Source organism: Apaloderma vittatum, unplaced genomic scaffold, assembly GCF_000703405.1.
Source record: "Apaloderma vittatum isolate BGI_N311 unplaced genomic scaffold, ASM70340v1 scaffold4251, whole genome shotgun sequence".
Classification (NCBI taxonomy): domain Eukaryota; kingdom Metazoa; phylum Chordata; class Aves; order Trogoniformes; family Trogonidae; genus Apaloderma; species Apaloderma vittatum.
The window spans coordinates 99,955-117,358 of record NW_009698367.1 but is presented as its reverse complement, the minus strand read 5'-3'; the positions used below and the strand labels follow the sequence as shown (position 1 = coordinate 117,358).

The 17,404-nt window shown below is 37.8% G+C and overlaps 1 protein-coding gene across 1 annotated transcript in view; it reads right to left on the bottom strand.

Annotated features, from left to right (window-relative positions):
* Window positions 1-2,563: 2,563 nt before the first annotated feature.
* LOC104280355 (serine/threonine-protein kinase D1-like) overlaps window positions 2,564-17,404 on the bottom strand; it is a 64,230-nt gene continuing 49,389 nt past the window's right edge. Inside the window, 5 exon segments of the mRNA XM_009877979.1 lie at window positions 2,564-3,520; window positions 4,600-4,685; window positions 14,477-14,744; window positions 15,906-16,004; window positions 17,310-17,404. The exon segment at window positions 17,310-17,404 is cut by the window's right edge and continues 31 nt beyond it. Coding sequence (XP_009876281.1) covers window positions 3,302-3,520; window positions 4,600-4,685; window positions 14,477-14,744; window positions 15,906-16,004; window positions 17,310-17,404 — 767 coding nt within the window. The 3' untranslated portion in view covers window positions 2,564-3,301.

Sequence of the window (17,404 nt, the reverse complement as noted above, 5' to 3'; positions counted from 1 at the left end):
ATTCTGTGATTCTGTGGTGCTCTCAAACCAGGATGTACGCCCACGGCATGCGGCAGCGCCGCAGAAAAAGACACCACCGCTAGATCCTCCGGTCAGTATTTATGTGCAGCACAAGCATTGTTGGTGTGGCTTCTACGATGCATGCGCAAGAACTGTTGGCCTGATGGAAGATGTAAAAGCCGTGGAAAAACTACTACAGAGCAGCCTACCGTTCCTCTTTCCTGAGTAAAAGGAGCAAAGGAAAATCATGCAGGAATACGCAATCCCCGGTTTGCTGCAGTACACTTTGATGCTGATGTATCTGGAAGAGCAAGTTTCCGTTCAGGCTTTCAGTTAGGAATCAGTGAATTCATCTGTCTGGCTGAACTGGAGGCAGTTCAGATTTCACAGTGCAACATTTCTGAAGGGCAACAGGGAAAATTTTAATTTATTATGTTGGCTAATGGCAGATTCTTTTCTGAAAAGCAATGTGAGTATTTGCACAAGTTCCATAAAGTGCTGAAGCAACCTCAGTGCTCAAAAAAACCCCAGGCATGGGTAGGAAAAAAAAGTATGATATGGCCTCTAGTAATAAAAGAAGAGCTCATCTGAAATCATGTTTAGTAGCTAGCCAGAAAGTTTCTCGGAGTAGCAATGTATTTCTACTTTTGTCTCTGCTCTGCTGGTCAACAGTTTATGAGAAGCGCTCCATGAGATTTAAGCATAGGTCTGTGCTCAGCAAACCCTTGCGCTTGCTAAGCATTGTTACGGCAGAAATCAGCAGATGATGGGGTTTAATCTAAATACTCAATGTCCCTCTTTCATTAAAAGTTGCACTGGTTTTAGCTTTGCCACTCAGCTTATTAGAGATGCTGTTGCAAGCTGCAAAGCGGGTTTGCTTTCTCTTTTAATCTGCCTAGTGTGCGTGCTTGAGAACAGCGTGCCAGTACATTTGATTTTTTTGAGACGTTAACTGTGTTGTTGAGGATTACATGTGCTCAAGGGTTCGTACAGTAATTGCAAATAAAACCAAGCCTCTAATACACAGCTTACCTGAATTGATCAGTATGAAAGCAAAGCTCTCTGTGTTTGTTACTGGTTAACACAGAGGAACAAGACAGCAAAATGAAGGCACTTCTGTGAGGTCATGGCTCCTTATGAACAGTCATGATATCAGCATCTCAGCAAAGTCCATATGATCCTGACAATTTCCCTCAGTTTCCTTTTAGGAAAGTTAGTTCATTTGGCTTGACTCCTGGAGCTGTTGAAGAACAAAATACAGTCTCCATAGACATGTGAGTTCACCACCACTACACCTTTAAGTGGACTTGCTTTTAAATATACACACACACACAGACACTTCTCCTGACAGAAATTTGTGAATCAGCTTGAGTCTATTTTTATGTTTATTTTACATCAGATTTAAGATTAAGGCTTAATGTAAGAGAAACAATGGCCAACAATTAACCAGACTCAGCCTTGTAGGTAAATCTTGACTGAATATATAGACACTAGAGCATGGCAGAATAGTCAACACATTTGAACTTTGCCCAAGCAGAGCTGTTTCTGAACACATTAGAAGGGCAATCTTAACAGAGAGCTTCCTTCAGGGTCGAGATAAAGTGGAAAAGGATTTCTTTTTTGGTGGGGAGAGAGGTGGGGAGAATGGGAGAAGGGATTTGTAAGTAATTTTTCACAATAAATTAAATTTTATATAAAACAGAAATACTTTTATTTCAATAACGTTGCTTTTTGTTAGGTTCTTCTAGAGTACACACTATCTGTCCAGCAGAGGTGCAAAATACCTAAGCATAATTTTGGAAAAGGAAAGAATGGATTTACTTACTGAAAAGCTCATGATTGTAACGTAACGCCAAGATTTGATTAGTAGAGGTTTATCACATGTGGCTATTAGCTCTCAGCATTGCATACTTCTGCCTCTCATCCCCTATATCTTTTCTTTTTTAGCCTCAGTCTTCAATACCTGTGTATCAACTGGATTTTTTACAGATAGCCTGTGACATAGAACAATTTTCAGCTTGTCACCGAGTTACTCTGGCACGTGTTTTACAGCGCAGCCTGAACCTCTCTCACAGTCAAAGCTAAACAGGTTAGTGTTGGAACACTAAGTGATTGTTAGAAATGAAAACTAGTATCTTTAAAGTTTTCAGAATAAGGACAGCAGGAGAGATCTGTATTACCTTCTCAGTTCAATGGAACTCAGCGGAAAAGCAGAAGCAGCACATTGCTCTAAATCACAGAATTACTGAGGCTGGAAAAGACCTCTGAGATCATCAAGTCCAGCCTATGACTCAACACCGTCACATCAGCTAAACTAAATTCCCCTCAGCGTGTCCTCAACTTTCCCTCTCCCTCAGTGTATTTCAAAAGTGATTGAACGTATGATGTAAAATCAGTCCAAGCAAGTTCTTACAAAACATACAGGTACGCAGGTTACCCAGCAGTATTTTCCTACCTGCCTCCACACAGTATTCTTAATGATGAACTAATTTAATCCACCTACTTTTGATGCTATTCCAGGCATATTTCAAACAAAAAGATTCATCAAATTAACCTATTTTAACAAGACTTTTATTGAAAACATACACAAAGTCAACAAGTTATTTACCGTCTGAATGTACATAGTAGAGAATATGCATATTAGAGAATAATATTTTAAGAAAAGGGCAAATACGGTTGACATGCTGCAGTTTACATTACTAAGGCATTTAGGCTTAAGAGCAAGTTATACTGTGTGCATGTGTCTGTATCTATATACACAAACATGTACACACAAGTTATCTCATTAGAAACTGTACAGTACAATTTGTTATTTTTTGCTTTTTCTATTTTTTCGACACTAAACAAAGCTTTTAGCCAAATGGTAGAAGTTGTTCACAGAACAGCAGTTATAATCTACTCTTCAAGAGTTTGCTTACAATTACAATACTAACGATGCACAAAAAAACCCCCCAGACCTTTACGGGAAAGTTCTCTCTTACCAAAATGAGGCTCAAGTAAGAAAACCACTAGTTTGCAAAGGCACCGTGGAGACAGGTTTTAATATATTAAATACAACATGAATCATTCACAATAACAAGTTTAGTGTTTCTGGGAACTTTGGTAAATACAACACAGTTGGTCACACAAAAATGTTTCTGTTGATTTGTCTTGGCAACTCAGATACATCAACAGTGTAACAGCATAACAGCTTTGTTCCCATCTGACAGAAAATAATGGCAGTTCTGCAAGGCAAACGTTAAACCTGACCGTATGTATTTATTAATTCCACAGTGTTTTGACAGATTATAGGGGATGCAACTTAAAGGATGCTGACACGCTCACTGAGGGCTTTCATTTCTGTTTCTTCTAGCTTGGTGTTTTCATTATGGTTAGCGCTCGGACTGATAAGGTGTGCTGGATACTGCAATCCATGTTCTCCTGAATACTGTTCCCATCGTGAATCATCGCTTTCATGGGTAATGTAACGTTCCCCCATTTTGCATTCAAGTTCCCTTAAATCTAACCAGGTTTGATAGTCCTGAAATAGAATAACAGTATTAGTTTTAAGTTTCCTAAAATAAATGACATTCCCTCCTACTACGAATAATGTGCAAAGTGCTATTAACTTGGCAATCTAAAAGTCATGCATCCCTATTGCTCCAGAATGGAAAAATCTTATAATTAATATGAAATCTGCCTGCTGAGATAGGTTTCATCTCTAGAGAATTGTTTGATAAATTAATTTTATTAAGCTCTGTCATAGGAATAGTATGGAGATGTTACAGGCTGTTTTGCAGAATGTATGGATAGTCTATGGATTTCCGTAATGTCTAAATGAGGCATGGAGGATGACTCAGTTTAGAGTTTGGATGAAGATTCCTTTGGGATTGTGGATTACGCATATGATCTGTGCCATGATTGCTTTCCTAGACGCGGATCCCTTGGGAGATCCTGCAGGCTGATGTCCCAGCTTGGCCTCAGCCTGGCCCCCTCCCCAGGAAGGGTCCCCATGCCCAGGCCCAGGCCCGTTCCCCACCTGCCCTGCCCCCTGGCTGGGGTGGTAGGACGGGCCGTGGCTGCTTACTGAACTGATTCCGTTTTAGGTCTTTAGCTTACAGTGATTTGGCTGCTGCCAGGATAAAAAAAATGACCATATAAGGAACAGAAGACAGTGGCTGTTAGCATCTCAAAAATAGCCAACATTTCAGATTTTAGTTGAAGATTTCACTTGAAGGTGTCTAATCTATTTTCTTGGAAAGCATACAACTTCACTAGCTCTTCTGATGACTACGAAGTGAAAGGCCATTGATTAGTTTTAGGGTAGACTTCAGGTGATGAGATAATGTAACTCGAATATAAGGGCTTTTTTAATATACATCATGTTCTCAGTGGTACAGTATTTCTGTAGTGTCTTTTGAAAACATGAAGAGTTTAGTATTGGAATCTAATCCTTTAGAAATTAATGAGAATTTACAGATAAACTGGTGAAGGATTATGAGGTTCTCAGGATCTGAAAACAACTTCAGGTTTGTAGATTTTACTGTGCTTAATGATGAAAATTTGTTATATACTTAGAGCCTAAATGCATAAGAAAAAACATGGAATTTGTAGCAATACCTGTAACCACGGGTGGCTTAACGTTTTGTCCACACTGTAACGCTTTCTCATTTTCACTTGCAACAAATTATTTATGAGATCGATAGCTGAAAAAGAAATAATATTGGAAAATGTCAGTTTAAATATATTTGTTTCAAGTAGGACGTGCAGAGATAGACAGAAACGGTAGCTGTAAAAAAAGGAGAGTTATCCCTTCTTACTCTAGCTTTTTACAAACTGCAGTCAATGTTGATGTTCCTAAAGGTACCCTCCCAACCCTTCCTAACAGCTGCCTGCTAGCACATAGTTTACCTCTGCGTGTTCATTTGCAGTCACGTAGCAAAGACTGAAGATAGTTCTCATTTGGTTCCTGCTCAAGTGAAAAATCTCATGGAAGTGAGGACTACAATATTCTTCAAGTAATTTTTTTTTCATCCGAGACTCTCAGTATGAGTTTTCTAAGTCGCTAAATCTCGCAATCTTTTGAACTGAGCATTGGTTCTACCTGCTAACCAGCTGTCTGGTGTTTCATGAAGGTGAGAAGGCTTCTTTATAAATGTCTTAATTTCTGTGTTTTTGAAGGGTTCAGTGACTCACTGAGGTTATAGGTATGTGTGCTGGGTACCTGAAGGGGAGAGGCCCATGTGTCAATGACCAGTGCATGGAACTGCATGAGTGACCCATTTGGAAAAACTCTCTGGGATGAGACAGCTGAGCTTTGAATGCATCTAGTAACACCATTAAGAAAAATATAAAATAAAAAAAAATGGGTATCATGAAAAGCTAAATTCTATTCTAGGCACTGCTAAATGTTTAGCATGTGTTCTAGGGGAAGCTTATTATAGAATAACTGATTTGCCACAAGGAATCATAATATCACTGCAGCTTTCCCATTTCATCACAATATCCTTTGGCTCATCCAAAGTATGCTGGTTTACACCTTTATTTCTCTGTTTATATCACGGTGACAAGAAAAGACGATCTTGAAAGTAACAGAAACATGGCATCACTGAGGGGAATTGGGTCTGAAACCTGTCAGATGGACACTGCAGCCAGCTGGGTATGGAAGGAGCTGAATAATCACATTGTCTGTTTTAAGAGCAGAAGATGGGACAGAATTCTTTAAACATCTCTGAAGTTGTATTTTGTGCAGCAATATGGAAAAGCTTTTCTTTTTTCAAAGAGGCTTCCTCTCCCCAGGCTCAATGTGCCAGCTAGAGCGTTCTGTGTGTTTCTGCCATGGGGCAGAGCACAACGGGGACAATGCTGAGGAAAATGGAAACATATATGGCAGCCTATTTGGATGTATGCAGGAAGTTTATAGATAGACAAACCTATTCTTAGCAATAGTGGACTATCACTAAAGTAGCTCTGACTTCCTGGTGCTGAATGTTATCTTTGAAATCAAAGCAATTGTGGGACTTCTGACAAAGAAGGCATAGCCAGAGGTTTTGAGCCATGCTTTTCCTGGAGCAGATGGTCCTAATTTTACTTTTTTGGTTGTGAGCAGATTTTTAGCTACTGTCTCTTTTCATGTGAAGTACAGTTCATACTAAATTCCCTAACTCATGTTTATTTTGTTCCCTCTCAAAATGTCTGTGAAGTGGATGTGGGATCAGAAAGCCAGTGTATAGCCAATAGGACCACTACTGATAGATGGTAGCACTCTGAAAACTCATTTGATTTCCAAAATAGTGGGGTTAATTTTTTTTCATTGGTAATAGAAGTTCCAATTTTTGAGAAAGAGACAAGAAAGTCAGTCATATGCCACGGTTCAGTTATAGATTGGCATCAGACATCACCTGGGAAGAAGTAGTGGTCATCTTTTTTATCTGATGCTTGGAAGACGAGAACATACTCCTTACCCACTGCAGTAAATCTGGGTATCAGCAAACATCAGCATCTCCTGCGACAGTCTCCTTACGCTTAAATTCAGCAGAATTACAGGAAGACTTCTGTTATCTTTTGATAACTAGGCAAGTGCTGAATGTGAATTTAATAGAGTTCCCACTTGTTTGTTACCTTCAGTGGTATTCAGGTATATATGATCTTCAGAGATACTTTTTCATCATTCACTATGAATCTCAGTTCGGCAAGTAGGTCAAGAACTTGATGAAAGAGTAGATGATTGTCCTGGGTACGGATTTCTGTCAAACAACTGCTGAGATGTAAGTGCCTGCTTCCCAAGATGTGCCTCTATAACTGCCAAGTACCTACTGAATATTCTTCCTGCCATGGAGAGAGTATTGATAATGTCCCTATTACACACCTTCTGTCTAACCCACTGGAAGCAGATGTGACTGTGAACCTTACAGGTGATGAAATTGTACACAGCTATTCAGCCTCCCTCCAGTTACAACAGGATGAAGACCACTTTTCCCCCCTTTTTTTTCTTCCCCTTCAGGACAACAACATACTACATGTAATAATATATTTCTTTGTATTCTTGGGGAGAATTGCCAATGGCTTGTTGAACAGACCAGAAAGGCATTGGTCTAGAAACAATCACAAAAGCAGGTACAGGGAAGTACAGGGAAGGAAATGATGAAGAAAGTGAGACGCAGCTTCACAGGTTGATTAGGATTGTCAGTACTGAGCAATCACTTGTTCTTGAGAACCGTTTACAAAGATAATCTGCTTATTTTACCACTGGAATATTGCTGTCTCTGCAACAACTTTAAGGTAAGTTTTGCTAGGAAAGTTTTGAATATCACTTGCCTCTTAGCAGTATAAGAACAAATGCAGCTACTCTGAAGACTTAGGGCCCAAACTGTCTGACAAAATTCCATTTACTTGAATACTTGAAGTTTGCAAACGTAGCCAAAGAAAGAAATCAAACATGAGCTTTGAGAGCAAAAAGCACTTGCTATTTTTCACCAGGATATCACGCAATCCAAGAAAAGCCACTTCTCAAAGGAAAGAGTTCTGAGCATCAGAAGTCAAGATGCAAGTAATTTGTACTGGCAAGGCAACGAGAGGACAGTGCTGTGCACAGGAAAGCAGAAGCTTGAGAGTTCAGTACAGACAGGCTGAAGGATTAAAGGATTTCCTTAGGGATATGGAATAGTCAATGAGAAAATTCTGAATTTAGCTGGTGTTAAATTGTAAAGGTTGACAGTGATAGGTACTGTCAGACTACTTAAAGGAAATGAGAATATATCCCGGTTATTCTGTTTCACCTTACGAAACCCCCCATCTTGTCCTCACAGCGTCCTGACAGCCACTATCTAGCACAGTTTGGTCTGGCTACAGTTCATATAAAATATACAAACAGTAAGATTCATGTTGACTCAATTTCCAAATTAAAAAAACCCCAGCATATAATTAATAGTTTGATGATTATGTATCGAGTTCTATCGCACAAAACCACTGAAAATAAACAATTTGAAGTTATTAACATTTAGTTTAGAGATAAAACTGAAGTGTGATTCCGAGGACTAAACCCAGGCATCAGCCGTTAGGAAATTAAATTTTCTGTTTAAGAAGATAAAGCAGTTTTGAGGAGAGGGCAGCAACTACACTGTACTTCAAAGTAAATTACAAGAATTTTCGCTAAAGACTGATTCTATTTTCTTTTAAAATCAGGTTTTAAAATAATTTTTGTCAAACATTTTGAGAGCTTTATTAAGTTTGACGATATTCCTCTGTCAAATCAGTAATTCAATAAATGCAGCGTGTTAAGAAAGAACATCTGTGGTCTGCACGTCATCTATGGGAATCCAGCAGGTTATCACCAAGGAAGCAACCTGAATGAAAGTTCCGAGAGGATTACGGTACGGATTTTTCTAACACTTTCACAGGCTCCTGTTTACTTCCCATGATTTAAGGATAGCATAAGCCACTGAGGGCTTATCGGGTTCCAGGAGCTGGAGAGCTTTGTTAAAGCCAACTAATCCAGTAGTAGTCGTTCAGACAGGGGATCATTCAGCAGAACCCCCAAAGGGAAGATTCAAATGCAGCCTTAATTTTAGAAAAGATTGCTCTTTAGCTGCATTTTACTGGAAAGAACCTCCAGAGTCAGGAGGTTCATGTTTCTAAACTGGTTATGGCAGTTGATTAGTATGGCAAAAAATTAATTGTAGTAAAAACACAGTAACAATTTTCACTCTAAGACTGAAATTAACACATGATAATTAGTTTTCATAAGAATGACTGCTTCATTGAGGATGTAACCCACACATCAGCACAAAAGTTTACAAAACATCTGAAAATCCTGTTATGAACCTGCCATTCATTTAGTCCTACCATACAAACTTCAGCTTTTCACAGAAGTTATAGAAATCACCTTAAGAATATCCAGAAAAGTGGTCCTAAATTAATAATAAATTTATACTTGGTCCAACATTTTTTAAGTACACCCATAATATATTTTTACAGCCACCACTTATAAAATTTAAGCTGCTGCCATTAATATAAAAATTAGGACTTCCTAATTTTTCTGAGTACAGCTCTATAATTAGGAGTATAATTTTTTTCATACACATAACCCCCTGTATTGACCAAAGCTGGTCAATACAGCTTTGTTGACAAATGCTCTAGTGTACATGCAGTTATTCTGGCATCTCAGCTGGCAGAATTTATTATTTTCAGGGACATGGATTCAGCTGTACTATCAAAAGAAATCTTTGGCAATTACAAACTGCACTTCTACAAGGAAGGTTTTCTACTACTAATCTGTCCTAGCAAACATGTAAGTAGAGCCAATATCTCGGTTTTAACAGCTAGTTAAACATTTACTGAGGTAGAGAACATCTTTGAGCTACAACATGCATTTGACCTCCCTGTACTTAATGCTCACTCATGTGACTTTCTCATTAATGTGTGAAACAGAGTTTCTATTCACATTATGCTCAAACAAGTCTAACTAAATACTAGCTTGAAGGCAGCTGTGGTATTTATTTGTGACTCAAAAGCAATGTAACAGGCACACCATGATCAAATTCAGTGCATGAAAGAAATTGCGTTGTTTCTTCCCGAATTATTTAATAATACGAAGTTAGGTGAAGCACCTAATCAACAGCATGCACATCTCACAGCTCATCAGGCTAGTAGTAATGGCTGTGTTGGTACCTGATGACAAAAGAATTATGAATACAATGATTTATAACATTTCCACAACAGAATGAAGCACACCATGAATAATTCAAAGCTTGACATAGCACATTTTAGGACCACGCAATTCAAAAGAACAGTGAAGACACACTAAGTAAAATTCAGGCAGAAAGACAAAATCCTTCGCAGTGTTCTGTATTTAATATTTAGCAGTATTTATTGTTTTGTAACCTGTAGCTAAATGGAAATAAATCTGAAATCCCCAAGGAGGAATCTGTGAGGCTGTGTGTGTGTGTACACACAATTTCTGACAAACCTTAAAATGCAAAGCAGTTGGGCTTGGTGAAGTTAAAGACGAGATTTATTTTTTTTTGTGGTTTAGCTTTGGGAAATGATACTCACAGAAGTTCTGTGAATGGATAATCAGCTGGGAAAAAATGCATTTCTGAGAGCTACAGAAATTGAAAAGTCTTAGTTTCTGTAAGTTAAGTTTTAATGGTGGGAGAAGACAGACAAAGCACTACACAAAAAAGCTGGAATTTCTCAGCACAAGAGTTGATGAGATTAATCCAGATGTTAGGACATCAGACAGATGCATTATAGAGAGAAAAGAGTCACTCTCAATGACTAGACCAATTTTAAAAGCCAGTTGAACTTTACCTTAGGGCCAATAACTGAATAAGGAAAACAGAATGGGAATATTTAGGCTACTTTACCACTGTTGTTGCTTTTCCAGACACAATGTCTAGGTATGACCTATCTCTCTTTTTTTCCCCCTTTTAAGAGTTTTTCTATTCTCTGCATTCCAGCTCCTAAATTAACAAGCTGTTGCTTGGCAATATCAGAAAAAGCAACTATTAAGCACTAAAACCAAAGGTTACTCTGATTTGTGCACAATCTATTAAATGCGAAAACAAAAAAGTGATTTTGCTAACGTGTAAAATATCTGAGTTTTTAGTTCCTCTATGTTTGCACAAAACCAGAAGAAAACAGCAATAACTAAGCTTAGCTATTCTGAAGCTTTTTACATGAATAATTGTCTGAGAAGGGTGTGGAAATAACTACATTTGCAACAAGTTTTACATCCACTTTGGCTCTCTGAGCTGGACTAATAGTCATAAGCAAGAAACAAAAGGTTTGAGCTTTCCTCAGTATCGATGTTTGCAACAGGCACGCAAAAATTCCCAACACTGCTTTCATTAGCCATTCTGTGACACACTACATGCTCTTTAATAAAATCGTCACACAGACACTGGCAGTACACTTGCCTGATGATCGCTTCCCTTAATCTTAACTGAAAATTGCATAACAAGATAAAAAAACCACAACTTGAGAAACATTCATGGTTCCACTAAAAGTACATACGCAGGATTTCCAACAAACGAGCTCCTGTGGTTTAAGCAGCAACTGCATCAGGTGTATCAGCTGCGTGTATTTGTGATCCTAACATGGTACCGTTGTGAAGTGAAATACCTTCCCCCACCATTAAAACCCATGTTTTAGGGCATCGGTCTTACCTGCCACCACTTGCTTTGTGCATTAAGCAGGATTGTAGATGTGGACAGCAACAGGTTTGAATAAACATTTATTTTATTTTTTTTTAAGCTCAAATTGATATATAATTCCTTCTACTACTCACTGTTCTAAAACAGTTTTTCTAGGTTTATCATAGTATGAAGATTCATAGCAACGATTACTGCCACATTTCAGTAGTGAATAAAGAATAAAGTCATGTATATTGTATTTTATATGGTCAGAGAACCTGAACATTTTCATTGTCATGCGTAAATCAGAGTTACTGTTCTCTTACACAGTAGCCTAGCTCTTCTACCTTCACTGAATTTTCAGTTTCTGCCTGTTATTACTAAACCAAGTAATATTGTCTCTGGATGAAGGTACCACTTTCAAATCTATCTGTAATGTACAGTTCACAGAGTCCATTGTAAAGAACGCTTGCACACAGCACTTATCTTTTGGACATATGAGAAGAAAGCAGTAAAAAAAAGAGAAAGAATAGTATTTACATTAGTTTTACTTAATGGTAACCTTTTGACAAATGGCTTCTAAATTCACACAGCATAACACTTAAAAAATATCTCTACATTAGGGACAATATTTATTTTGCATTTATTCTACCTGTGACAACACTCGTCTAATCAATTTTGGTTTCAACTTTTTAACGCTATAGCAGAGCAGCAAAATTTTGGTTGAAGACTTCCGTGAAGTTGTTTATTATGTGTTAAAGTTCTCTCAAATATTTGCACAAGTTTTTAAATGTCAATAATTCAATTTGACTAACTGCTGGATCTTCAACATTCCTTCTTTCTTTCTTACACGTATAAATCGCTTAAATAATTTTGTTTTAATTTGAAAACAAAGCATACTGATTCTCGCAAGAAAATAGCTCTGCAGATCCTTCAAGAGAAACAGCAGTTTCAATCAGACCAGCTTGAAAGAAAGGCTGATCAATGTTTATTTACAAGGACATTGCTGGACTGTGCTGCAGCATCACATTCCACACTGTGATATAACTCTCTTACAAGCTTGAGTGGAAGAACTAGTTGATAATTACTGTCCTCTTGGGAGAATTATTGCTATGATACAAATTCCAGGAAATAGTTAAACAAGAAATCTACTGTGCCTTTAAAAGAAATCTATTATGGATCTCTGTGTATGAAAATTTAAAAATTTTAAAAGGTGTTGTATGTTAGAATTTCTGCTGAAAAATGTTCAATAATTAAGAATTATTTGGAAAAAGAATAATGGAAAAGATAAGACAGGCAAATACCCAGTTAATTAGCTTAACCTCTTTAGGAAGCTGGGAGATTTTTAAGTGTACAAATGTAACCTGTTCGTATTGAAACTAATTCTGTGTCTGCATTTTGTAGATTTATAGCACTTAATGCAGAGAAGTTTATGAACCTCAGTCTATTTTAGCTTGAAAGGAGCTTCATGCTACCACAGTTATACATTTAAATGCATGTACCATTTCAAATTGCTTTTATTTGCTGTATTGAGTGAGCAACTTTAAAATCACCAAATGCCTCAGCCATTTGTAGCATCAATGATCCCAGCACCATTCAGAGTTGCAGCCTAGATGAGATGCGTTAGGACACCGGGTACAGATCTGCACTCTCACCATGCACCTCCCCTCAGGTGACCTGCGCGTGGCTGATATGGGAGGACTGTACCCCAGGCAATCTTGAGTCTGAGTTCAGTTTTGAACTCTAAACCCAGAGATTTAGGCCCCAACTCCACTGTGTTAAACATAATGGATCTGTTCAGGCTTTCTTGAGGTTTTTGTTTAGCATAATAGAGTGGCTCATCAACTAGTAATTCAAAATACCTCATGAAATTACAACGCATAGGCAGATTTTAACTCAGTGATTTGTTAAAGTGTGTTCTTTCCCTCCCTTCCACATGCATGCAGCCTGATATCCATTAACGGTTAATGAAGGCTCTGATTCTATAAAAGGAGAGGTAACACTGCAGTAGGTGAGTTTTCTGTAGGTGCTCTGCTGAATTTTCACCTCTGAATGTAGAAATTGATCTTCTGTCTACCACAGCAGAAACTTGTGGGAGACAATTTCTTGCAGCCTCTTCTGTGTTGATTGCTGTTTGCTTCTCTGTAGCGCCAGAGAAAGCATTGCTGCCAACAGATTCTGTCAGCTTACATAGCAGAAGCGTATGGAGGTTCAGGAGGACTTCAGTGTGTAATTGTGCAGATTTATAGCTTTTTTTTTTTTCCCTCCCCTCCAACAGATCTCATCAAACTTCATCTGCCACTGAGATAAAACAACAGACAATGCTCTCAAAGCATTTTTCAGCTGAGAATCTCACATGGCTGTAATATATATCATAGTAAGTAGTAGGTACACTTCTCTAAGCTACACTTAGCTCGTAAGTTAAACATGTCACCTGAAACCCAGAAAAAATGTACTGTAAATAATGACAATTGGAAATGCTACTATTTTAATTCAATTTGGTATATAGCACAATTCAGAAAAAAAAAAAAGAACCTGATGTCTATAATGCTTCCTTTGCTTTAACACTTATGAAGCAATCTTGCAAAAAGTTAAGGGTATAATGATTGAAGAAAAAAATATCCCAAAGAAAATCAAGCTGCCTGAAAATGTGTGTTACATACAAGAAAAAGTTAGTGGAAACAGAACTGACATCTTTGATAGAATTCGTTTACCTTCTTTAAAGACATTCATAGTGAATTATTCACTGTTCTTTTACAATCAAAAGTCTTTGATGCCATTGACCAGAACTCTAGTTTCAAAAGTCTCACTGGTTATCTCCAAGATTTCCCCTCTGCAGAAAGTCTCTTCTGTGACACTTTCTCACACTGTTCTTGAAACCTCATCTGCTTGGAATTGTTCACTCTTTATCTTCTCCAGAGTAAGACTATCAGGGTACAGCATCCTACTGAATGGAAACTAAATTACTGGCATAAGTAGAATGAGAAAAAGACTGCAGAGGCACTAGAGCTGAAAGAAGAGGCACAGAAGTAAAAGTAAGTAACACTAGTTCCAGCAGCTGAGGCTCCCCACAAGATTCTCCAGCAACCCAGTCTGCCGGTGGCTATGTGCCTCCTTCAGCACCTCCTGGAGACATCCCAGGCTGAAGGATTACAACATATGCAGCCTATACATGCTCTGCAGGAAATGTCTAAAGCAGCTGATGGCACAAACCAGAGACATTACATTACTCTACATTATAGTACCTTGAAATTTCAAATCTTTGGGTTTTTTGACTGGTCTGTACAGGGGGAAAAATATAGAAACAGAATACAACTCCACGTTTTCAGCATTTATATAAAAAAGACACAAACAGGTATTACCTTCATGAGAAATTTCTTTCCACGGATTCGGTGGATACATGAAAGCAGCATTCTGGATTTGGTCATGGATGTCTTCATCTTCATTGAAGGGAAAGGTACCACTGAGGCTTACGTAAATAATGACACCCACAGACCACATATCCAGAGATCTGTTATAGCCTTTGTTTCTCAGCACTTCTGGAGCAAGGTAAGCTGGCGTTCCTACAACTGAACGCCTAAACGACTTCTCTCCAATGATTCGGGCAAAACCAAAATCACAAAGTTTTACCTGTTTAAAGAAAAATGCTACAGTAAGAAACACATTTTTATTATAGAATACATAGTTGAGGAACTTTTATCATGGTTTAGTTGCAAGATCCATCTTTACTGTTCCTTCAAGGATACTTCTTTCTAAACGACTCTTCAAAAGGAATATCCTTATTCCACTGAGACATGGGCCCAAATTACCACTCCACTGCATCTCTTTTATTCCTTCACTCCCTGAATAAACCACAGTAAAGTCACTAACACGGAACACACTAGAACGGAAGAAATACAACTTTGGATGGTCCTAAACAGCTCAGGATCCTGGTGCAAGCAGTAATATAATGTAATACTTATTCACTCACAGTCTAAGAACACAAGAAACAGAAAAAACATTTTTCCTATGGCTTTTTCCTAAATCAGGCAAGTTGACAAAATTTAGTTCTTGAACTTTGACTTTTATTTTATTGTGGACCATGTTATACCCTGTCTCTCTGCAAACTTCCTTGTCTGATTTCTTCAGAAGAGATTTAGCTGCTTAAAAGTTCTCACTCAACACCTCAGTATAGATCCTTCCATTCCAGTTATTGATACTGTTATTATTTACAAATTTAGAAATTGGCAAATTCCTTTTGAATATGGGTAGTTGGAGGAGGTTCTAGATGAACCCTGCAGATCACAGGCAACAGAAGCTGATACAAATACCTCTTAATGAGAAATACAACAAGCCAGAAAGTATGTTTAAATATTCTGCAATCCACTTGGCATTTAAATTCATAAAATTAAAGAAGAAGCCCTTGTTCTTCATGAGCCCTACCCTAATTTCCATAAAAACAACCATCTTGCTGGTGACTGCTTATAAGTTGTCACTCATCTGAACCAAATCAACCAAATAAGAAATCTGTGCTGTAATGGTGAGCAAATTATAAACAATCACACAAGCAGTTATAACACACTTGAAAATCTGGTTGAATAAATTTAGGCAAATGACAAAACCCAAAGATTTTCATACATGTCTTCTTTGGAAAGTTTTTAAATACGTGATCAGTGTTTCGTATCTAAAAATTCTGCGTAGTTCACGAAGGAGGTAAAAACAGGTCACTAACTACTTTTCTATTTGTTAATAATCATTGCTAACACCTACTAATTTAACAATTTATCTTAAGAAGAGACGTTTTCTACTTGCCTGTGGGAAAGGATCAGCTGATGCCAATAACACATTTTCTGGTTTGAGGTCACAATGAACAATATTTTTGAAATGAAGATGTCTCAAAGCAACAAGGATCTGTGAAGAAATAAATGTCGGTTTGTTTTTTTTCATTTATATTGTTCAGATATCAGGGATCATATCAGTGATCAGGGAAAAAAGCACTGGAGTAGAGAGAAACAACCCAACAAGAATGTAACTTTTACAAGAATGACGTCTACAATGGAGAAAAAAAGAAGAAAAAGCAAAGATGTCAGCTATTCCTTGCCGTGCCTCAAGTTTTCTTGATGTTTCACTGTATTAATATGATTTTTCCCTCTCCAGAGACTTTATATTCTAAACTTTCATAAAAACTGTGTTCTAAGTACTTATTTACTTTTTTTGTGTGTGAAATCTTTGGATGCAGAAACATTTGGAAAATGACCTTCCAGATCAAAATTCACTCAAAAAAATTCACAGAAATATGTGATCTAATTTAAGCATTTTCTTGAGGAGAGAAAGCATAAAGAGTGTTGCATGTATTTTTATTCTGTTACACACACGATATGGCAACAGCTATCCATCCTACTCCTGTGGCTTTAACCCCATTTCTTTTTTCTCCAGCCAGGTGCTCGAAGAATTTCCCACTATTTAAAGCAAGGAATAATAAATGAATAATAAATGAAACTGGGAAGATAGGAAACCAAATTCTGAAACTGGTGGCAGTTTTGCCCACGAAAGCCTGAAAACTAGCGAACCTGCTATATTCTACCCCAAATAATAAACTTCCACCCCAACACTCTTGTTCCTGCTCCTTTTTTTTTCCTGACTGCTGAAATACAGGCTGCTCTGACTCCGATATGGCTCACTACTCAACTGTGTATCTAAATTTAAACCAGTATTATGGGCAGCTAAAGAAGCACTATAATACGACAACAGGAAGAAGAGAAAAAAACCCACAGCGCATTGTTAAAAGAAGTCATACAGGAAACCAGACTCATTTAATCAGAGGTAGTGCTGAGATCCAATCTCAGCACAGAAAACATGCACAGAAGTGCACAGTACAAAATGTAACGGTTATATATGGAGTAGTTCAAGAGGCTCAAATTTCTTTGTGTAGGTCTTCCAAGTTAGTGGTTTGCATCCCTTGTGCTTGATTCTTCAAGCAGAGGAGAAACTGTAGCTTCATGGCCTTTCCATCCAGCTGTACATGGGTCTAGTTCTAGGTCCTCTTAATGGTTTACTACCCATCAGATAATGTACACAAAGCTGTCTGACCATCCCTGCTATTACAATTCCGGCTTCCATGAATCAGGCAGATAAATTATACCAAAAGTGAAACAAAAGAAAGACTGACAATTATTGACCTCAAATCTCCTTCTAGGTCTATAAATAATTTCTTACCTGGGTAATTAAAAACTTTGTTATTCTCTCTGGCAATCTGCCCTTTTCACTTGATAGGATCATCTCCAGCATGTCTCCATGGAGTTTTTCCATAA